This window comes from Astatotilapia calliptera, chromosome 18 (genome assembly GCF_964374335.1).
Source record: "Astatotilapia calliptera chromosome 18, fAstCal68.1, whole genome shotgun sequence".
Classification (NCBI taxonomy): Eukaryota; Metazoa; Chordata; class Actinopteri; order Cichliformes; family Cichlidae; genus Astatotilapia; species Astatotilapia calliptera.
This window is the reverse complement of record NC_137439.1, coordinates 9,118,671-9,141,773: the sequence shown is the minus strand read 5'-3', so window position 1 is coordinate 9,141,773 and position 23,103 is coordinate 9,118,671. Positions and strand designations below refer to the sequence as shown.

Here is a 23,103-nt window from a genome sequence, read left to right as displayed (position 1 = left end):
GAAAATCGGTTTTGCAGAGTTTAAAGTCAGCCTGCAAAAAGTGTCTGATTTTATTTCACTTTAATGTGTTGACATCGGTGTTTTTACCCACCACAGTCGAGCCAGCCGCCGCTTGTTAACCGCTTAAACGTTCGTGCGCTTCTACACTGAGTTTTAGGGTAGTATGTAACATGTCGATCTGTTCCTGGATATCCTGAAAGCCGATGTCAAATCAGCTCCAGAAATGATCATATTATATTTCAGCTGTTTTCAAAACAAACGGTCTGTAGGTAAGTTTGTAGATTATTTTAGAATGCAGAAAACAGGTCATTTTAACATCTGACCTGATTGTTTTTGTTGAGTTAGCAGCATGATCCTTGAATACATGTACAAGAGTAACATAATATTTTTTAATATTATAGTTCATACAGCACACACATGTTACTGAAAGGTTACAAGTCTGTTGATTGTTCAGTCATTGACTAATCAGTCACCACACTGAAGTTCTTAACAACTGATTTGTTAAGAAGTCAGTCCACCGTTTGCTCCAGTCTTTCCAGAGTGCTTCACACTGATGGTCCCTTTAAAGTCGAGCATTGTGCAAGAATGAACTTTGCATGCCCTGGACTTTCAAACTATAGTCGGGTTCCTGATAAGTGGATACAAACAACTCAAAACGGTGAACTGTAATTGTCGCTTAACAGTAAAACTGGGTTGCAGTGTTTGTGAATGCAGCTTTATTGAAACTGTAAATGATGTCTGACAGAGGGCGCTCGAATAGAAGGTGTGAGAAGTTATTATAGAATATTACTGCTTACCTGTACTAAAAGAATGGAGCCGGTATATTTCGCTCTCAGATTGCTGCTTTACTTGAGGTTCATAGGATATTTAAAAGTAGAAGGCAACACTGGTTGGTGATGGAGATTGTTGGTCAGACCTAGAAACTGTATGTGTGTTACAGAGCTTTTTCTGGCTTTTCTTTTATTCTTGCAGAGGATGTTGTGCTTATTTTACGGACGATGTCCTTTCCTGGACGATCTGATTTCCTCGTGTCAGCATTGTTCCCACATCATCATAATTAATGTTGTTCCAGGTTCAACATTGCAAGTGACCAATCACCTTCTTGTGACGTCATTCCTTTGCGACTTCGAAATACCCGCCTTCGAGTATTTCGAAATACAAGTGAAGAAGCGAAAAACCGCCGCCTGTCCGCCGAATTTGAAGTCAATTTAGGATACTTTCCTTTAATAAACGGTAAGCATTATACATATGTTCCTCACTTGGCTTGCTGTTTGTTTGCTAGCGATAGGCTACTTGACGACAGCATTAGCTAACCAGTGTTCCCCAACTTTTTGGGTGTTTCGTGGCCCGGGGGTTGGGTCAGGCAAAATTGCAGTAGCTTCCCTGATCATTTTACAAACATAAGTGAAGAGAATCTGGACTAAAAGGCCTAGACTTATGGTTGTGTGCTGAATCTATGAATCAAACTATCACCTGGAAACATAATTAACTGGTCCATAGCTGTGAAACTGGACATGAGTTCTTGATTCTATGGAGATTAACAGTAATCCAGAAATTTACAAATTTGTCCTGGTACATCGCGTAAATGTTGTCCCAGGGACATCGCGTAAATGTTGTCCCTGGGACATTGTGTAAATGTTGTCCCTGGGACATCGTGTAAATGTTGTCCCTGGGACATCGTGTAAATGTTGTCCCTGGGACATCGTGTAAATGTTGTCCCTGGGACATCGTGTAGATGTTGTCCCTGGGACATCGCGTAAATGTTGTCCCTGGGACATCGCGTAAATGTTGTCCCTGGGACATCGCGTAAATGTTGTCCCTGGGACATCGCGTAAATGTTGTCCCTGGGACATCGCGTAAATGTTGTCCCTGGGACATCGCGTAAATGTTGTCCCTGGGACATCGCGTAAATGTTGTCCCTGGGACATCGCGTAAATGTTGTCCCTGGGACATCGCGTAAATGTTGTCCCTGGGACATCGCGTAAATGTTGTCCCTGGGACATCGCGTAAATGTTGTCCCTGGGACATCGTGTGATAGCTTGTAAATAATGGAATGAAAATTATTGATTGTTATTAACTTGTGAAAAAGAAGTGTAACAAATCCACATGTTATGTTCTTACACCCTTACAGAAACTGTGACTCCTTCACAATGTCAGGTAAATGTCAACTCATGTTGAATAATCAACCAATCAAGCCTTTTATTATCACATGCAATGTTATTGTACAATTTACTTAATGAATCGTGTTCCTTAGTTCTGTTTTTATTTATATGTATTTATTTATTTGTTTTATAAGGTAATAGATGGCCTAATCTATTTGCAGTGTGAGGTATGTTGAAAAGCTTGTTTGATCATAATGACATAGCATGTTTACGTTTTTTGTAATGTATTTGAAAACATAGGTGTATTTATGTTATTTTTATAGAATTTCCCTCACATTTATCCAATACCAAGCCAAATCACTGGAAAAATTTTGGATGGGTCCACAAGAGCACAAAGTGCATACTTTTTGAAGGTATGACTTGGACTGTGGTAACTATGTTCTTATCACAAAGGGTTTATAAGTTGCCACTATAAACAAACAGCATTTTCCAAAATTGAAGCCTTGTCAGAAGAACCTGAAAAATACCTTTCTGAAACCTTTTCTGTGTAAAGACTTGTTCAAAAGCAATGCACACAGATTAAAACATTTCTGTCTTGGCCAACTGATAAAGAACACCAAAAATTGAGTGGTGCGTGTTGAGTCTGTGGTCTTGATTTGTTTTGTACACACTATAGAAATTAATTAATGTAAACCAAAAATGACACTTTCTATATGTTTGTGTATCTGCAGAATTAATTACAAGTCTCACCTGACAAGCTTTTGCAGTTTTGCAGTGTCATTCTTGACAGAAAAACATACTTGTCACATTATTTTTATTTCCAGAAAAACATCTTTCAGATGTATGAGAAATTGATTGGAGCCTGTCTGGAAAACGGCAGCCACTGGACCTTGTTTGTAAGTTGCACAGATTTTGCACTCTCTCTAGTGCATGACACTTTTCGGTGTCCCTCATTAGGAAAGCTCAAGGCCCAAGCCTACCATATCCATCTTTTTACAAAACAGTTTTGTGACATACCCAAGAGGACCATAGTCTATATGAATTCATTTGGCGAGTCGGAGGTCAGAAAAAGTGCGGTGTTGAAAAACTGGAGGTAATTAATTAACATATTTAACATAACATATTTAATTTAATTGAAATCATTACCAAACGTGGTTATTGATTTCTCTATATGCTTTTTATTTGTAATAACTGCGATCTCTCAGCTCATTTGCTTCAGCAAGAGGCTGCACTGGAGAGTGGACCTTGTCACATGTGAGCCACCCACATCAACAGGATGGGAACTCATGTGGAGTGCATGTCATAATGGTACTGAAAACTATAGCTTTAACCTATATAAGTAATGTTTACATTTTTGCCTATTCAGTTTTTAAAGCCTTAGAGGCAGGATGGTAAAGTCTCAATTTTTTTTGTAGATTGAACCATTTCAGCAGTAATGCTTTGCTTTGGTTGCTCTGTTTTTTTTTTTTTTTCTCGGGGGGGGTTAATCTAATTCTTTTTGTTTTTTTTTTGTTTTTTTTTTTTCTTCGTCAATTATTAGTTTGCCCAATCTCTCATTGACGGTAAAACACAAGTGGAGGAGTACAACACTGAAATCACAAAGCTCAGGTCCCGACTTTGCCACTACTTATTTTCCTCAATAGGTAAAGATAAAATTAGCTGCCTTCTTTTTCTCTAACATTGGAAAATGTAACTTGTACTTAAACAAATTATATTTTGCAGATCGAACTAGGAAGTGCAGTCAGTGCTGGTGTGTGATTGCAGCCAAAGACCGGGTACACTATGACATGTCCTTAGCCATATAGATTGTTTATTTAATGGACTTTGTTCATTTGTTTTTTGTTTGTTTATTTCTTCTTCTTTTTTTTTTTTTTAATTCACAGGTGCAGTGCCAGAAATGTGGTGCATACAAGCACATGCGTTGTTCAAAGTCTGTTTGTGGCATCTGTATCTTCTGTGAGAGTAAGTCACAATATAACTAAACAATGTCCAAAAATGTTTAAAGTGAATTTTTTTTTCGTAATTTTGCCTTTGCACACCAGGACTGTGTAATTAAAGTGGACGTTTCAAGATCCAGTTTTTACACAAAACTATTTTAGACATAACTGTGTCGTATTGTGGGGATTTCTCTTCACAATTAAATTGATATAGTGCTGTTTATATCATTCTTCTTTATGTAACAGCACAGTGCAGCACAGCAGAGGGAAAGGAGTTGTGCAGCATAGTGGGTGGCTATACAGGAGGAGCAATAGAAGTAGCCAGTGAAGAATGTCATCAGGGAAAGCATCAGGCAGCGAATGACAAAGGAAAAGTTCCTAAGGGAGAGAACATCTGCAGCAAATCGACAAGTAACAGTGAGATAGGAAGACTGACAGTCAGAGATGAAGGTACACAGACTGAAGACAAAGAAAAAGAAACAGAAGTATACGGCACAAGTCTGAGTACAGATAATGCTGCTGCTGATGATGTTGACAGGATCGATGCAGATACAGAATTCCAAACTGATTCAGAAGGAACTAGTACAGTTTACAGAGTGCATGGTCGCTTATCTGTACCAAGCTCAAAAAAGAAAACCTACACAATAACAGAAGACGAGATCAAGCGCAGAATCAACGCAGAGAACATGTCAGTTCATGTTTTCAGAGGTTTGATTGGGGTAGGTATACATTTCGTGATTTTGATGTCACCTGAAATAAATCCGGGTTACTCGTATCAATGAAGTGACAATGTGGCTGGAAATTGTGCATTTGCTGCAACATATACACAATTACACCATGTAAACAAAAGCATTTAACTTTGTGCGCATGTGTGTGTCTCTCTCTGCTCTTTTGGTGTTTGCACTTTTTCTTTTTTAGGGCCGTAAAGCCAAACTGCCCGCAATGATTCTTGACAGGCCTAAGAAGGCCAAAACTAAAGTAACGGTGTTTAGTGTTCTGAGTGAAGAGGAGGCTGGGGAGCTAGCCCTCGGGTTTGCCGGAAGATTGGCCTGCGATGTCACAACAGACATGGTCTGTAAAGGCATCGACCATTCAAGTGCTGATATGACAAAGTAAGTTAGTAAAACAATATGAAAGTTGTATCTTTTTTGGTATTATTTGTCATTTCCCCGTATTTGGGTTATTGGTGTAACATTGTTAATCTTACTTTCTAATAACAGACAGACTCTTCTCAAAATCCAACACAATCTTAAACATGAGCTGACTGATTCCTCAACCTTCAGTTTGCTGACACACACCTTTGGCCCCGCTGCACTGGATTCTGTCATTTCATTCCTGTGTGAAAAACTTGATCTTGTCTCTTAAATAATGAAACCTTTTGTGACTTTTGTTTGTTCTGTAAATCAGAATCTTGAAAATTGTTCATTGTTGTTCTAAGTTTGTGTTAACTATTTGGCAAAAATGATTGGTTCCTAATCCAAACAGCATAATGACTGTTCTAACACATATCTTAAAAATGCTACAAAGAAAGAAAATTATCACATATGTTTCAATATGAATGTAATTGTGTCACACTCGGTTTGTAGTAACTTTCCTGTTTTATTTTGAGTTTTGGTATGTTTACACTGTTATTTTTATTTCCCGTGTGTTCGTCTTCCCTTATTAGTTTTACTGTATTTAATTAGTCTGATTTAATAACTTATAATTATTTACTTTCCAGTGTGTATATATGCTCCTCGTTTGGATTATTGTTTGTTTGAGTTCTGCCTGTCTTTTCTATTAAAGATTTGGACTTTTGGACTATTAGTGGACCTCGTAGGTTTTTATTCTGTTCAATTGGTAATTGACTGGGTTTAATTTAGTGGCCTGGAAAACAGGCCGGAGGGGTCTGGTCATTTTAACCCCCTAAGACCCGAAATCTTCCATGGCATGCATTTTTAATTTCTCTTTGATATTTGGGCCGATTGGAACCCGATGAATGTAAAAAGAAAGAATTACCAGGTTTTGTTTTTTTTACCTAATTTTTGTTTCTGAGAAAAATGAGAGCCACATATGAGGACATTAATTTGAAATTTCGATAGAACAGTTGCAGTATAATGTCCTCGTAACTGTATATCAGGCACTTGTTGATCAAGATTTAGTATTTTGGTCTAAATAACCCAAAATGTGATGTCCACATGTGTGGACGCCAGGCTGGAGTAAAGTGTTAGAGCTATTTATACCTATGTAAACTTTTATACACTGGTTTTTACCTGTCTTGTTTCAGAAAGGTTTAAAAGGGTAATGTCCACAGTTTATTTGTTTATTTATTTGTTTGAATTCAACATATTTTATTAAAGTAATTGAGCTTGAACACAGAAAAAACTGAATCAAATAATCATAAAATCAAATCACTTGCATATACTGAAGTCTAATCTACTCTGAGCTAATGCCGGTTTCCAACACTAATGATCGGGTGAAGGAGAGAGATGAGGGTGTGCACGGCCACTGGTGCTCTTATCCCTGTTCTTTGTGATACAATCCAACAGGAAAGCAGTCAAACCCTTGGACATTAGCCAAGTTAACGTTCACAAATATATACACACAGAGGAACTCTGAGCCCCAATGTCAGCATTAGCACAAACATGCCACTTCATACCAAATCTCAGTGTGAGGTCAGGTGTTAGTCTCATTCCATTATTCTGGCTATATTTTCTTACTCATTACTATTAAACTTATACTTAAGACTAACTATTAACAAAATCACACCCCAATAACTCTGTTATTACACTTTGTATTTAATCATAAAAAGGCTGGATGTTGAAACCTTTTACTTCTATTTTGTATGAGCCAGGATTCTCAACAGCTGATACTCTATGTCCAAAAAGTGACAGGTATCGTTTTATGGAGCAAAAAACTTAAGAGCGCATATTTTATAAATAATACCAACAATTACAAATGCAGACCTTTAATAGTAATAAGTAATCCTTTATTTATAATGCATAGCAATATAAAAATAGTAACATATGAAAATATTACAATGGGCACAGATGAATTTGTATCAAAAACAGCAACCAAGCCAAAGTAATGAATAACACACATAAATAACAACTGCTTGAGAGACCAAACAATTTCTTTTCAACTGTTCCTTGGCAGAAAGTTAAGACAGCTATTCAGCTTTAGGTTTCAATAAACAGAAGTAATGGATGCAGTCCCTTTGAAATGTCACACAAAAGTCTACTTATGCATATACTTAGCTTTAACTCTTCTCTTTTTTGTTTTGTATTCCAAAAGGTTTTCATTTTCTCCAGAGGATGTCTCTCTTTCAGTGGTTATCGACTGTTCACATTCATTTTCACAGACTGTTGGAATGTCGATGCTGGCCGAACGTTTCTTGCTAGAATACAATGGCCTAATTTTGCGTGCATTCTCTGTCGTCTTTATTTCGTACTGGCATATACTTTTGCCTACTTGTTTTGTTTTTAAGACATTTGTATGCAGTTCATCTATCATTGGAGTAATACCCTCTGGAATGAATGCCCACTGTTTAACTGTGTCTAAAACAGCATTTAGTTTTCCAACTGCATCTTCTGTGCATTTTTTGTCTGTGCTTTCAACTACAGGAGTGTCATTCAAAGTTGATAGAGGACTTTTCAGAGGGTTTTTCATTTTTTTAAAATGGCTACAAGCCACCTTCAGGCAAGCACATGTGTTATAGTGAGAGAACGTACAACAAGTGCACTGAAGTGTTTCAGCCGATGCAAAAAAACACAGATTTCCAAACAAACTTGGCATTTTTATCACTTTCAAGTCCTCACAGTGTACAAAGTAATGCCTTTCTTTCACTGCAATTCTTGCCAAGGTAGAAATGTCTGTTTCCATGTTTGGATAGATGTCATTGTCAGCCTCTGCTAATTTTGCAAGTAACACTAGATGCTTGCAAAGAAGTCCTCGTAAGCCATATGTACAGTTATATTGAAATATATGTAATGTTCATGTATGCTGCAATGCAAACGGAGTGATGCAAATAAAAAACATCGACCGACAAATTACGGTGCGACTCTATAATTAGTCCGGGTTACCGGGGACTGTTATTGCCGATGAACAGGTGTCGCTATGTGACTGCAGACTAAATTGGGCTGCATTGAGTTCATTACTTTTCTTTTATCCCGCCGCCTACGCATCACTTTGAGAGTTAATATGAGATCTCTCTCTGTGAAAAAATAACTAAAAATCCCACTGACGTGTGTATAAATCTATATACGTATAATGTCCCGCTGGGCAGCAACTTGAAAAAAAAAAACTTTTTTTGAAGTGTTGTGAACGCAGCGCGCTGGGGCGAATGTCCGCGTTTGCCCAAAGGAGGAAGCCAGCCAGGTACAGAAAAGAAAGAAACACTCCATACGTCATACATTAAAATACATTATCAAACTCGCGGGTCGCACTAACATTAAATTTTCATATTAAGGTGGGGGCCAAAAACTATCGTCCTGCGGGCCGCGAGTTTGAGACCCCTGGCATAGAGGATTGCACTGTTGTTAAGCGTTGTTTTGGGTGTTCTGCGTGTACACGAATAGCTTTTCATGATGTACTTTCTGGATAGCAGGAATGGTATCTGGAGCAAAGTTCACATAGCAACATTGGCTCCATTAGAGTTAACCTCTAAGTAAAATGGGACGTGCTTGCCACACTGGCAAATACTATTATACTCATTTAGTACAGGTCAAATATTACAGGTCTGCCACTGACTGAAACTGTATTTAAGTTGACATTAAATCCAAAAGGTTAAATTCAAAAGAGAGATTATTAAAAAAACATATCCAGCAGCTCTGCATTTGTTTGCAACTCAGGTTCTTATTCCAAAGGGATCAGTGGTAACTTTTTGATTTGGTAAGCACTCCAGTCTGTCATGGCTCTCTGCACAAATGTCTTTACAAAGCTTTTCCTAACGGCTTCCTGTTGAAGCCGTTAAATCCAAAAGTCTAGGTGTATTGTTTGGGGAGTGTCTGTGTTTGATAAAACCAGTTTGATCCAGGTGAATTATGGATGAGATGACTTTCTCAATTCTGATTGTTACTGCCTTGGTTATAATTTTCATATCTGTATTAATTAGTGAGAGTGATCAATAACTACATGTGACAGTGGGATCCCTGCAAGGTTTAAGAAGAACTGTGATAGCAGCTGTGTTTAAATCACAGGGAATAATACCAGTTTGTTTTATTCCTTGGATACATTTTAAATATATTGGGCTGAGCATATCCCAGAAAAGCTTATAGAACTCAGCCGGGAAGCCATCCAGCCCTGGCACTATATTGTTTGGTATAAGAAATATTACATGGTTAATTCTTTTTCTGTTAATGGAGCTTCTAGCTCTTATCTGTACATCTGTCAAATGTAGTACATTTATATTATTAATATTAAACGTACTCCTTCAGTTTATAAATATGCTTACGATCCCCAGCCAAAATATCCCTAAATTTTTCTTAACCACTTATCCAATTCACTTAACACTTACCCAATAATTAAGGGGGCTGGAGCCTATCCTGTCCGACATTTAGAGAGAGGCAGGGTACACCCCAGAAAAGCTGCCAGTCAATATTTAATTAGACAAAATAATTCCTGATATTAAAGCACAAAAAGACACAGAATCACATCTACAACCAATTTAGAGCACCATCTATCCCAAACTTCATGTTGCTTCGCTGTGGGAGGAAGATAGAGTACCTGGAGAGCACCTGTTGGAGGTTATTACTAGGTGAAATGAATATATATGTTGGGGAAAGGACATGGCCACTACCAGTAGTCCTGTGGGGGTGGTCTTTTATCTGTGATCTATTATTGAGTGTTTGTTGTGTGATCCTGGACCAGTTCTTGACCTTACCCCCTTTGTCCCAGGGCCTGTTTTATAAAAAAAATATATATATATATAAAAATATTATAACTGACCATAAAACTCAACAAAGCTAGTCACCTCAAAGTAACTTTGGCAAGAAGACGAATTAAACAGGAAGCCGGGAACAAAACCTGACATACTGGTAACTACCTCCAACAAATCCAACATGTTCTATTGAATATGTTACTAAGTAGTAAGGTGGTCATCTCTTAATACCAGAAAAGCTGCAATTTTCAAATCACTATGTGCTTTGATGATTACATAAATGTGGAAATGAGGAACAGTTTCAGACAGATGCAGCATGAGGGGAGGAGTCAAACAAAAACTTAAGGTGTGTTGAAGAAAACCTGCCAGCCATTTAGGTAGCCCTCTATGTATAACACAAAACGTGGAATTTCCCTCATCTCACGATTAACAAATTCCGCATCTTTTGTTAACGTGGTTTCTGGAAAAAGCCCTGGACTCTCCAACAACTTTTTGTTTATTTTCCGGCAAGCTTCTGTTAATGCTTCTTGTAAGTACTTCTAAAATTTTCTTCTATTTCTGGTTCTGCCCTTAAATCCTGATGTTGGATACTGTGTTATAATCTTATTGTAGTCATATTGTAGTCTCATTGTAGTCAATGTGCGATTTCCCAGGCTTTTCAGCATTTATTAAACAAAAGGTTGTTATTACGGCGACCGTGGCTCAGGGGGTTGGGAAGCGTATCTGTGGTGTTGGCCAGAGGGGCCAACACCAGTAGGCGGCCTCGCTTCTGTCAGTCTGCCCCAGGGCAGCTGTGGCTGGCTACAACCGTAGCTTGCCTCCACCAGTGAGAATGCGAGAGTGAATGAATAGTGGCATTGGGTGCCTTGAAAAGCGCTACATAAATCCAATCCATCATTATTATTATTATCTTCAAGCAGTTTCCTTTTTTCTACATAAAAAAACACATACTGAAATTTCTAAGGTACTGTAGACAATGAAAAACATTGAATTTTTTGTTTAACTGTTCAGTTTTAATTTAGTTGTTTTTCTATTACTTAATTACTTTGATGTAGTATGATTGCAGATAAAGCTTTAGAACTTAAGAAAATACAATTAAAAGTCTGAATTTTGTGCACGCATTCACATTTTCCAAAGCCATGCAGTGGAGAGGAAGAGAGAGAGGGGAAGGGGGGTTGGGGGGCTATAATCGGTACCGAGCAGCTCTGCGTTTGTTTGCAGTTCAGGCTCTTATTGTGAAGGGATTAGTGATAACTTCCTGTTTTGATAAGCGCTCGAGTTTGTCGTGGCTCTCTGCACACAGTCTTCTCTGCACACAGTCTTCACTACTGCCACAAGATGGCAGTATAAGCCTCTAAATAAACAGTCGTGCTCTGGCTAGTGCTCCCACACAGAAAGAAACAGAATCACATCTACAACGAATTTAGAGCACCATCTATCCCAACCTGCATGGTGCTGGACTGTGGGAGGAAGACCGAGTGTTGGAGATTACTGTTAAGTGAACAGAGTTTTGGGAAACATTACACTAAAGTCTTGAAAAAATATAATAACTCACCATAAAACTCAACCAAACTAATCACCTCAAAGCAACTTTGGCAGAGCGGAAGAGGAATTTAAACAAGAAATGGGAAGCGGGGAACAAAACCTGACGTACTAGTAACTACCTCAACCTCATTTTTCACCTCTGAGATGGGAGATAACATGCTTGCTACAGTGCAGGGAGTTCATGAAGACTGCAGAACCTTCATCTGCCTGTTTGATTTATTAAGCAGCATTGTTGAAAAGCTCCTTCTCTATCTCTCCTGTTCTTTGTGTTTCTGTATCTGACTGCTCCCTTTCTGTCATTTCAGCTCAGTGGAGCTCACGTCAGCTTCTGGCCTTTGAAAGGCATTATACCTGCACTAAGGGATGTATGTTCTGTGGGAACTTGAGATTGACTTTATGCTTCTGTGTTTATGAGTAAATGATGATTAATTCATTTGTGTATAGCCATTCAAATTTAAACTGCATGCAGATACCAGCAGATACCAGAACTGTAACTGAGATGTTAAAAGTATTTCACAAGTACAAGGTATAAAACATACAGGCTTTAGAGACAAGCAGAATAGGTGATCAGAGAAGTTAAGGCTGGGTTCTGAACACTATCCAATGTCCACTTGACATTAACTTGCTGTTGTTAATGGTGAGCTGTTTGTTGTGGCCCATTGTGGAGCCAAAACAGACAGGAGGCAGGTCATGATGCTCCAAAAGACTTTATCAGGGGTGAAGTTTTCAGGACTCCGTGAAACCTCACTGAATACTAGAGTTAACTCAAAACAACCCATAAAAACTGCTGGGGTTGAATTCTTTGCTGAATAATTGTATTGTTTTGGTGCTATTTAAAGAAGATTTAATCAAACTAAATGGAACTAAATAACATAAGATTTGAAGAGGTTAATCCTACTCTAGTCCAACATTTGTACTTTTGTTTATGTCACATTAAAAAACATTGAATTTGGAAAACATTTCCATTTCTGCAAAATCAGTTACACCTAAAAAATCTCACTGAATTAATTGAAGGTGATTTAAAGGATCTGGAGCAAGCTGGGGTATTTTACCTGGATATTAATACCCCTGGTTTTTGGCCTCTAACAATAACTTTTTGGGATTTTCCCTGTTTTTTTTCCCTCTCACTCACTCTCTCTCAGTCCTTCTGTCCCTTTCATTCTTCTGTGACGCTTCCTTGTGGGTCCACCTGTGGATGGAGTTTCCTTTTCCTGTAGTTTCTCTCTCATCATCTAATCGCTTGTGGTATTTAATGAAGGACTGGAGCTGCTGCTCTCCCTTGGATTGTTGTTAACATCATGTTGGTAATTTGTGACGCTGAGAATTCAGTGAATAGTTTAAAAGATCAGCTTATAAAGTTCAAAGTTTCATTGACACAAACAAGCTTTCGGTCAGATTAGCAGCTGATTTCTTTCTTCAAGAAGTCCCCCGTACAGTAACAATTACAAATAATACTGTCTGTTTCAGGTGTTCACCTTTTTCTTCCAACTGATTAAAAAACAGTAAGAACGAGAATGGTTTTGGGCCAAGCTGCTGATCTGGTGAACATTACAAGCCTGCCATGTCTGCACTGTGTATTATTAGGCCATGTTCATGTAGTCTGCACCGTGTAATTATCTTAGCAGGCTGCTGACAAGAGGAGCCAAGATCTCTGTCCCATGTGGTGCAGATGTATTTATTTTTAAGACTGTGTTGTATCTTTAGGACTTTAGTAACAAAGGACAGAGACAAAGACTGTTTTAAAGTCAGTTGAAGAAAACTTGAAAGCCAAAATTCTTCTTAGACTATTCTTACACTTTGCTCAATAATGCATCACATGATATCGGCTCCCCTTTCTTCACTATTTCATGCTGCTAGCTGCAAGCTTCTTTTTATTTATTTAGTCCATCTGGAAGCCATAATGAGATATTATCCAGTGTTTTATTGTGCACTTTAAAAGCACATTTACTGGGTTTACAATAATGAAATCACTCAAATTTTTTGAGAAAGAGCTACAAATTTGAACCTAGAGGAAATGTGTGAAATAATTTGAAAGGTCCACTCTGTTTCTAAACATAATGGTAAATGGTCTGTATTTGTATAGTGCTTTACTTAGTCCCTATGGACCCCAAAGCACTTTACACTACATTCAGTCATTCACCCATTCACACACACATTCACACACTGGTGATGGCAAGCTACATTGTAGCCACAGCTGCCCTGGGGCGCACTGACAGAGGCGAGGCTGCCGGACACAGGCGCCACCGGGCCCTCTGACCACCACCAGTAGGCAACGGGTGAAGTGTCTTCCCAAGGACACAACGACCAAGACTGTCGGAGCCGGGGCTCAAACCGGCAACCTTCCGATTACAAGACGAACTCTTGAGCCACGATCGCACCCTACATTATGTTATTAATAAATCTTATTGATTGTAGCTGTAAGAGGTCAGTAAATAATTTTTTTATATATATATATCTGTAGCACATGTCTCATACTATAATTTTTTTATGAAACTGGCAAAACAATCAAAAACCACAATCTGAGAGCTGCCTTGCTCTTGGAGCTTTCACGGGAAACTAAATCCTAGCAATAGTGATTGCGATTTGATTAACTGCAATGACTGGTGTAGAAAATTCCTTAGTTCTTGTACACTTTTTGTGTAGTTCTTGATTTTATCAACACACAAAGGAAAAAGTTGGTCTCCAAAGTCAAACAACTTTTGATTTACGCAAGAGCGCTTTTCTTTAGTCTTTGTCTCATTCCTTGCACAGTGCATCCAAAACAAGCAGAGCCACCATATCATCTCCTTTTAATTCATCTAAAAAGGACACGAGGAAACAGTGATTGTAGAAACATTTATTCAAATCCCTCTGCGGCCCTTGTGTTTGGCAGTGGTCCTCGGGCTCTTGCCAACATGCAGACAGCGAACGTGTTGGCCTGCTTTTGAAAACAGATGATCAAAGATTTCCACGTTTCTGGTAAAAGTATAACAATTACATGTTTATCCCACACATTTTGTGCTTTACATTGTTCCCAGTGAGGCCTGAATAGGCATAGACATCATGTCAGATTCTGTGTTGCAACACTACTGCATGGAAATCTGTATTTTCATAGTTTTTAGGAAAAAAAATACATTTAATGTTTGGTATATGATACCGTACCGTGTATATTTATGTAGATTTAAAAAAAAAAAGCCCCCTGGCTTAACAGTGCAGTGGTTACACTGCATCAAGAGGGAGCAATAGGTTAACATCATGGGTGTTACTATTTCTGTTTTGAGAGTAATGCCTCCTGCAGGATTTGAAAAACTCTGTAAAACAATAGATAACTAATGAAAAGCTGAGATGTTCTATTAGGAATTTTCTGAGAGGCTTAAATGGGCTTTTTATTGTTAGTGTGTTCAAAACCATTATGAAATCCACTTGACTTTTTTTTGGTTGCTCAAACAAAAGTAAATGAAGTCATCAAACAAAGGAAAAGAACAAACTAACACTACTCAATCAAAACTTAAAACAATACACATTTAGTGTTGCACTTGCACAAGCTTGAGCAACATCCTAAAGCTTTTTTCTTTTATTTTTGTGCCATAATTGTGGTTTAAGATGGAGTACAATTAAAAAAGCCATCTAAAAGGAGCTTTTAACATCATCTGTACACATGTAGAATTTAAAGACTTGCATATTTGCTTGTGCATATACTGTGCAGCAGTGGTGCTGCACATCATCATTGCAGAGATCAGTCATGATGTGACCCAAATATCTAACTTTAGGCACCACATTTAAAACCTAAAGCTTCCTGAGTGTCAAGCAGAGTGGACCAGTGATTTGTACTGAATATCAAAGCAACAAGGTTCTGAGTCTCAACCCAGTTTGTGTGTGCATGTTCTTTGCCTTTCTGGCTTCTTTGGACAGCCCAAAAACATGCATGCAATTAGGTTAATTAGTCATGCTAAATTGACTGTAGGTGTGAATGTGAGTGTGAATGGATGTGTTGCCCTGTGAGAGATTGGCAACCTGTCCATGGTGGAACCCAGCTTTCCCTATGACAGGTGGCATAGGCTCCCCCCGCCCCCTGTGACCCGGAATTAGGTAAGTGGAAGTAAATGAATGGATAGATTTCCCAAACAGAATGGATGAAAGATTTGTTTCCAATCCTTTGTAGTTAAGCAATCAATACTAAACTCTTTTTAGCGTTGATGTAATAAATAATAAACTTGAATTAAAACATGTTATTTCACTCTATCACTCATACTTAAAAATAACAATGAAAAACAAACAAACAGAAAAACAGCCTGGTGTAAGCAGTGCGTTAGCAAGAGGATGTAGTTATCACCCAATGCTTCCAAGCTTGGTAAGCAAACTATATCAATACAATATATTGGTGTAACAAACTAAATACTTGAACATCACACACTAGAATTGGAGCACAAAGTTCTTGGACTAGCTGATGATTTGCATTTTTAAATAATACAAAACTTACCCAGTTACGTGGCTGAGAGGTCAATTTCGGTGAGGCCCACTAAAACAGTACTGACCTAGTTTCCACGCACCTGTCACTAAATGTGGCTACATCCACTTGCACACAATTTAAATGGGTAAGTTATATAAAATTCCACCCTGCATGAAGCTGTTACAAGTAGAAAATTAGCCATAGATACAAAAAACGGCTTTGGTCCAAGCTGTAAACAAGTGTATTCCTACTGCTGAGAGTTACTCACTTCTTTGGATATAGCCTCAGGTGCCCGTTAAAAGAATGGCAGTTTTTGGCATACTTTTCAGCCTCAGAGCACAAAAATCAGTTTATGTAAAGTTTACATCTACATCAGTATGAATTCAGCTTAAAGCCTTTTCATTTAGCTTGATATAGTGATTGAACTATAACTAGATTCTAGACCCTCACTTTCACCTTGTCAGTACATTTTTGCTGTTGTTATGATTATTTACATACTCCCACCGTCCATCTGTCACATCACAAGTAAAATAAATTAATGGGACATAAAGGCTTTTAGATGATTGTAAGTAACAGATCAGCAGAGTGAAGCTTTATTTCACATTCAGATGTTAGTGCAGAAATGATCATGGATTACAAATTAGTAAAAGTGTTCAAATGTCTGGAGGTTTAGGTTGACCTTTTATGCAGTTTTGTGCTTTTCTTCCATGTCTTATTGCCATAAACTGTAACATTTGGTGGAATGATGTGATAACTTTATCTGCATAAATTCTGTGCAAGAAAAATTGCAAACTACATTCAAATAAAACTGTTTGTGTGGACAAGATAACAAAAATCTGGTGACAGTTAAGAGAGAAAAGCTCAAGGGGAGAGAGAATACAGGGTTTATGTCATATAATGAAGCTGAATAATCAGCTGTTTTGAATTTGTGTTGTTAAATAAATTTGGAAAGGGATAAAAATCCTCAGGGGCAGTAAGATACCAGAATCCTTGCTTTTCACTTATTTTGGCAGCTTTTGTGTTGCGAGTCAGTCACGAGCGTCTCACCTGTACAGTGAGGAGCTTCTCTGGAGTACATCTCCTATAAAAAATTAAACAGGACTTTTCTGAATAAGCAGACAGTGACTTAAGATGAATTTTTAAATGGATTACGAAGTGCGCCCCAGGGTGGCTGTGGCTACGATGTAGTTTGCCATTACCGGTGTGTGAATGTGAATGGGTGGATGACTGGTTGTGTAAAGCGCTTTGGGGTCCTTAGGGACTAGTAAAGCGCTATACAAATACAGGCCATTTACTATTTTAATGGAAACATACATTTCCAGAAAAATGTTGATATATTTTTTTTCTTTGCTAATTTGAAAAATCTCTTGAGTCCTTGAATCTATATACAGCTGTCATGGTCTCGGTGTCTTAAGAGCTCATTTTGTCAAATGATCTATGTTCTCGCTGTGACCCTGGATTACATAAGCAGAAGAAGATGGATGGATTCATGTTGTGTCACATTTCCTGTTTTATTTTGGTAATGGATATGTAATGTGTTTTGTGTTGAGCTAACTTCCCCCGTCTCATTATACTGTATCTATATTGTCTTCATGTTGTCTCAGTCTCCCCTTGTTTATTGTTGTGTTGTCCCTCTGTGACATATGCATGGTTTGCATATGCAGGACTCTAAAGATATCCCCATGCCTAGATTAGAAGCTGGTGTTTTACACAGACAGTATGATTAATAATGAACAGAAAACAAAACAAATATCAAAAGTACACATACATAAGAAAAGAAGAAATTAATCCCATGAATTCAAATGTGCTTCAGAATAAAAGAATGAAACAACAGTTGAACTCGTTTTTAACCCTGTAAAGCCTGAACCATGAAATAACTACAAAATGGTTCATCTTTTTGACACAGGTATTTTTTTAACTTTAGACCCATAAAAAAAATTAAATATCAATGTGCATGTATGAGTCTTAATTTAATTTATTTTTTTATTTTTTTTACTTCAGCTGGCATTTTTGTGCAATTTATTGCTTGAAATTTTATTGTGCAATTTCTTCAGATTTCTCAGGGGGAAAATTCACACTAATAATGTGGAAGTCTCAAAAAAGTCATAAAAACTAATGTATTAAATATGATACACTTGGCATTTCAGCATTATGGGAAATATTCATATAAGATACGCTTTAGATCTCTGGAGTAATTTCAGCGATTACTCCAGAGCCAAGAGCCATTAGTGTCATTTGTTTAATCCATACAATTAACCAAAATTCCATAAACTTTAGGGATTTCAGTGTGTCATTAACTTTCAGTCCCCAACAACAACTTCCGTTTTCTCTTAAAAAAAGAAAACCTAGCGGGGCCCACCCAATCTGAAATCCTCCCTCTAATTAAAATACAAAAGAAATGTATATGTTTCCTTGAAAACAAAACAAACATAAACAACTCAGGCTATAATTTGCTATTGTTACCCAATCATATGCATAATGTTAAGGCCAGTGTGTGACCCCGCCTGCCACAGGGATACAAATTTAAATACATGAGCAGAAAATTAAGGTCACAGTAATGAATAATATCACAAACTAACCACCTCGTACTACCAGTTCGAATTCACTTTTTATATAAGTAAATTAACTTGTATGAACATGTAACTACACATACTTCCGAGTAATTCCAAACCGAATTTCTGTTAATACTGTGGTCCACCTGCAGTATCTTTACAGCCCACCAGAGGGCCCCAGCCCACACTTTGGGAATCCCTGCTTTAGAAAATTACTTTGGACACTAGAATGTAGGGAAAAAATGACCTTTCACATCCAGTAACTATGTGAAAGGTCATCAAAATGCACCTGTGAGAGTTTTCTCCAGTGACTGATCAGAGCAGGAAAAATACCCAGTGTATTATTGCTTGTTTCTTTTTCTCTGCATCATTGGCATTAAATTTATGAAGTTTTACTACTGAAAATTTTGATATATCCCAGTAGACAGCTGAATTAAAATTAAATAGGTTGCTGTTTGTAACAAAGCTGAAATGTAATTTTCAGCCTTTAAAATTTCATGTGGTTAAAAAGTTGTGAGATTTAAAAAATGCTGGGACATTAAAAAGTGCCACATTTTGACCTAACACTGTATACTTTCTGGTCTGTAACTCCAGTAATCTACATAGTATGTAGCATTGCGTCCTCAAATATATTGAAGTTAAAAAAAAAAAGATCTGATTCTGATGGTGTCGAGTGGGAAGCATTCCAAGAATGTTTCTTTTTTATTTTCCTTGCAATGACCCATTTGTCCAAATATTGAACATTCATGGAGTTCAGTCTTTGATCTTTCAGAAAAGATGTCCTCCCAAGTCAGGCTGAGGCTGCTGCCGAGCACCAGGTGTCTGTTTGATGAGCCCGTTCAGCTGAAAGTGGCCGGGCTGCGGTCAAGGCAGGTGGTCACAATCAGAGCCACATCGACCGACGAGAGAGAAGTGGTGTTCAGCTCTTCAGCCACTTACAGGGCAGATGATGGCGGAGAGGTCGACCTGAACCGAGACCCCTCACTCAACGGGAGCTACGTTGGAGTGCAGCCCATGGGTCTGCTGCAGTCACTGAAGGCAGACACTTTGCACAAGTACTTCTTCAAGAACAAAGCTCTGAACCCTCACGTGGTGAAGTTTTCTGTGCATGAGCAGGAGGCGGATGGCAGGATACTGGCAGAAGAGACAAACGAGAGGTTTTTGATGGGAGACGGGGTCAGTCGGGACCCAGTCAAAGAGGGGAACATACGAGGAGTCTTGTTTACACCCCCAGGTACAGTATGTGGTTTTCCACTTAGAAGTATTCACTATCATTACAGTGGGCCCCCTTTTTTTTTTTAACAGGTGGCGAAGGTATATTTTCTGCAAAGGGTACATCACTTTTCTTGATTCAATTTCAATTCAATTTTATTTATATAGCGCCAAATCACAACAACAGTCGCCTCAAAGTATTTATATTGTAAGGCAGACCCTACAATAATACATACAAAGAATAACCCAACAATCAAATGACCCCCTATGAGCAAGAACTTTGGCGACAGTGGGAAGGAAAAACTGCCTTTTAACAGGAAGAAACCTCCCGCAGAACCAGGCTCAGGGAGGGGCGGGGCCATCTGGGGTGAGAGAAGGAAGACAGGATAGAAGACATGTTGTGGAAGAGAGACAGAGATTAATAACAGATGTCTTAAAAGATGTCTCAGTTCCTAAAATGCATCTGGAGGACAGAGGAGGGGGTGGCTTGTCAGATTAGCTGTAATCATATTTGCACAGCTGTATCCTTTGTAGAAGTACTTATTGTACTACTTTGGGAAGTTATTTAAAAGTATCCTTAAATATAAAAAAAATGTGTTTAACACCTCTGAGATCATAAAATACAGCACTAATTGGGCTGTAATGAAACTATATGATGAAACTTACACCAAAATCACGATACATGAGTGAAAAACATTTTAATTCATATTTAAACTGGAAAACATAGATGAAGTGTTGAATATGGATCTTTTATTGTAGGGCTTTAGGTTAAAGTTGCACATTATGCATGATTATAACCTACTTACATGAAACTTTTGTTGTCTGTGTTCTAGGAGAAGGTCCGTTCCCTGCTGTGCTGGATCTGGGCACCTTCATGTCTGAGAAAAGAGCCTGTTTGTTGGCCAACAAAGGGTTTTTGGTCCTCACGATTGCTGTGTTCAGTGACAGACAAAATATGAAAGAGATACATCTGGACCCCTTTAAAGAAGCCGTGGATTTCTTACGCCACCACCCCAAGGTGGGTCCAGTGGGTGACACTTAAGCTAGCAGCGTAACTTTACAAGAACCCATGTAACTGTGTGTTCAGACCGAATGTGAAGCAAATGTTTTTGTTTTTTTTTTGGGGGGGGGGAATGATTGCATGCGTAGTCTGTGAAATGCAGTGAACTGGTTAAAAATCAGTCAGGTTTGAAGAATTGCTTGGCAAAAAGTGAGACACTGCTTTAGGGAGTCCTAGTTATGTGTAGTTACGAGTTATGTGCCAGAACACCCATTTTTTTCTTTAAACTGTTCCAGTTTAAATGCCCAGCAGGTCACAACTTTTAATACTTTGGAATTGCCGGTTTCTGAGCTCTGTGTGTTATTTCACAGGCGGGCAGTAAAGGAGTCGGCATAATATCAAGATCAAAGGGAACAGATATCGCGCTCTCTCTTGCTGCATTCGTGCCCGGTGTGGAGGCCTTAGTTTGGATCAATGGCACCAGTGCCAGTGTGGGCACTCCCCTCTACTACAAGAAACAGCAGATCCTCTCACCCTTAATGTTTGACTTCAGCAAGGTGATTACAACCAAGTCTGGAGCAAACCTTATCAAGTATGCTACTGAAGATCCCCTGGAAGAGAAGAACAAAGGAAGCCTCGTCCCCATTGAACGAGCCAAGAGCCAGTTTCTCTTTGTGGCTGCAGAGGATGACCTCAACTGGGACAGCAAGGCCTACATGGACCAGATGGTGGAGAGACTGAAGCGTCGTGGGAAGGAGAACTTTGAGACTGTTTTTTATCCTGGAGCTGGACATTTGCTGGAGCCACCCTATGGACCCTTCTGTTCCTCTGCTTTCCATGGGATGCTTAGCTTCTCAGTGGTGTGGGGAGGGGAGCCCAGGGCCCACGCAGCAGCAGAGATCCACCTGTGGAAGAAGATAGAGGAGTTCTTTAGAACTCACCTGAGTTGTGATGCTGCACAGGCTAAAGCCAATTTATAAACAGGATTTGAAAGATAAAACAAAAAACAACTATTGAATATATTATTTTATTTGCTTGTGAATATTTTCTGTTCTGTCTTTGAATGCATTTCATGTTTGATTTTAATATCAGAATACTTTAATAATTCCTCAGGGAATTATGTGGGTTACAGTTACTCCAGGACAACAGTAAATGGCCTGTATTTGTATAGCGCTTTTCTAGTCCCCAAGGACCCCAAAGCGCTTTATACATCCAGTCATTCGCCCATTCACACACACATTCACACACTGGTGATGGCAAGCTACACTGTAGCCACAGCCACCCTGGGGCGCACTGACAGAGGCAGTAACTTCTTCCTCACCTCATCAAGCTCTTCTGACTGCTGCTGAGCTCCAAAGCTTTTTACCTGCTTGGAATTTGTGTTGACTGAATACATAAATTCATAAATCAAGTTTAATACAATGGCAGCAAAGATTAAAAGAAATATTTGTGTTCAGCTTGTGAGTGACCATCCTACAGCTATCTGGGTGAGGTCACTACCAGAAAACAGCAAGGAAGGAGACCAAAGACGCCACCTGGGAGATATCGCTACAGAATAAATGTTACAATACAAATGCGAACACACAGGAAAAAAAGGTTAAACCATACAAGACCAACTCCAAGTTAAAGAACTGCATTATTATAGCACATTTCTAAAGTATATTTCACTACCACAGTAGTACAAGGATGAAAATGGCACCACAGAAAACTAGCACATTACTCATCAATGCTGCTCTTTTTTATGATAAATAACAATGTATTTTAAAATACTGATGTATTGAAAAACAAGACAAATTAAGTGTAAAAACCTTTGACTTGTGGTTGTGAAAGTATTTGCACCACTATCAACTACAGCAGACTCCAAATGCGATTTTGTCATCCTTTAATAGGTAGAAAATGGAGAAATTAAAGTAGAAATGACTAAGTCCTACATTTGTGAGTGTTAAACAAATGTATTCCTGCTTCAGCATTTAACTGTAATGACAGATTAACTGCTAACAGACATTATCTGTTTATTAAACTCAAGAATTAAACATAATTGAATTTATGACTGTTTTATAGGTTCACCTTATTTGTTTACCAATCTAATGTCAGTCATCTCAACTCTGTATTGTCTTTGGTTGCTAGACTAACAAGCCAGTCCAAAACACTCTTTTCTGCTTTGGGGCGGGACAAGTGGTAAAGGTTCAGGTGAACCTGTGGGACCTGACACAGAAGCTAAGTCCTAAGAATTAGTGATGGGAATTCCGGCTCTTTTTAGAGAACCGGCTCTTTCAGCTCGGCTCACTAAAAAGAGACGGCTCTTTCGGCTCTTCAGGTTGTTTTGTTGCTTTAATTAATTTATTATTAACAACAATATAAAATTATGCACAAAAGGAATTACTAATGTAAAAAAAAAAAAGTGGTTTTATTTATGTATGTTTATATATAAATATATACAGTGGCCCCTAGAGATAAAGCCCGTACAAA

General features: G+C 38.4%; 2 protein-coding genes across 4 annotated transcripts; both read left to right on the top strand.

The window, feature by feature from the left end:
• Positions 1–348: 348 nt before the first annotated feature.
• LOC145421758 (uncharacterized) lies at positions 349–5,845 on the top strand. Of its 3 annotated transcripts, XR_013903127.1 has the most exons (13): positions 401–763; positions 1,073–1,233; positions 2,132–2,157; positions 2,297–2,329; positions 2,426–2,515; positions 2,927–2,998; positions 3,107–3,195; positions 3,308–3,410; positions 3,643–3,745; positions 3,825–3,877; positions 3,986–4,064; positions 4,958–5,151; positions 5,260–5,845. XR_013903127.1 is itself a non-coding variant. In XM_080292476.1 (12 exons), exons 1-12 carry the CDS (start codon positions 732–734, stop codon positions 4,819–4,821), a joined length of 1,377 nt encoding a protein of 458 aa, XP_080148602.1. In that variant the 5' UTR covers positions 378–731; the 3' UTR covers positions 4,822–4,951. The 3 variants fall into 3 exon arrangements, 2 of the variants coding, with proteins under 2 accessions (XP_080148603.1, XP_080148602.1); XM_080292476.1 differs by lacking the exons at positions 4,958–5,151; positions 5,260–5,845 and adding an exon at positions 4,286–4,951 and having other exon boundaries at positions 378–763; XM_080292477.1 differs by lacking the exons at positions 3,107–3,195; positions 3,308–3,410; positions 4,958–5,151; positions 5,260–5,845 and adding an exon at positions 4,286–4,951 and having other exon boundaries at positions 349–763.
• A 4,407-nt stretch (positions 5,846–10,252) lies between these two features.
• On the top strand, positions 10,253–22,672 carry LOC145421760 (acyl-coenzyme A thioesterase 1-like). The gene is made up of 4 exons (XM_080292481.1): positions 10,253–10,425; positions 19,195–19,656; positions 20,468–20,652; positions 21,006–22,672. The coding sequence occupies exons 2-4, from the start codon at positions 19,200–19,202 to the stop codon at positions 21,612–21,614; spliced, it is 1,251 nt and encodes a 416-aa protein (XP_080148607.1). The 5' UTR covers positions 10,253–10,425; positions 19,195–19,199; the 3' UTR covers positions 21,615–22,672.
• The last annotated feature ends 431 nt before the right edge of the window (positions 22,673–23,103 follow it).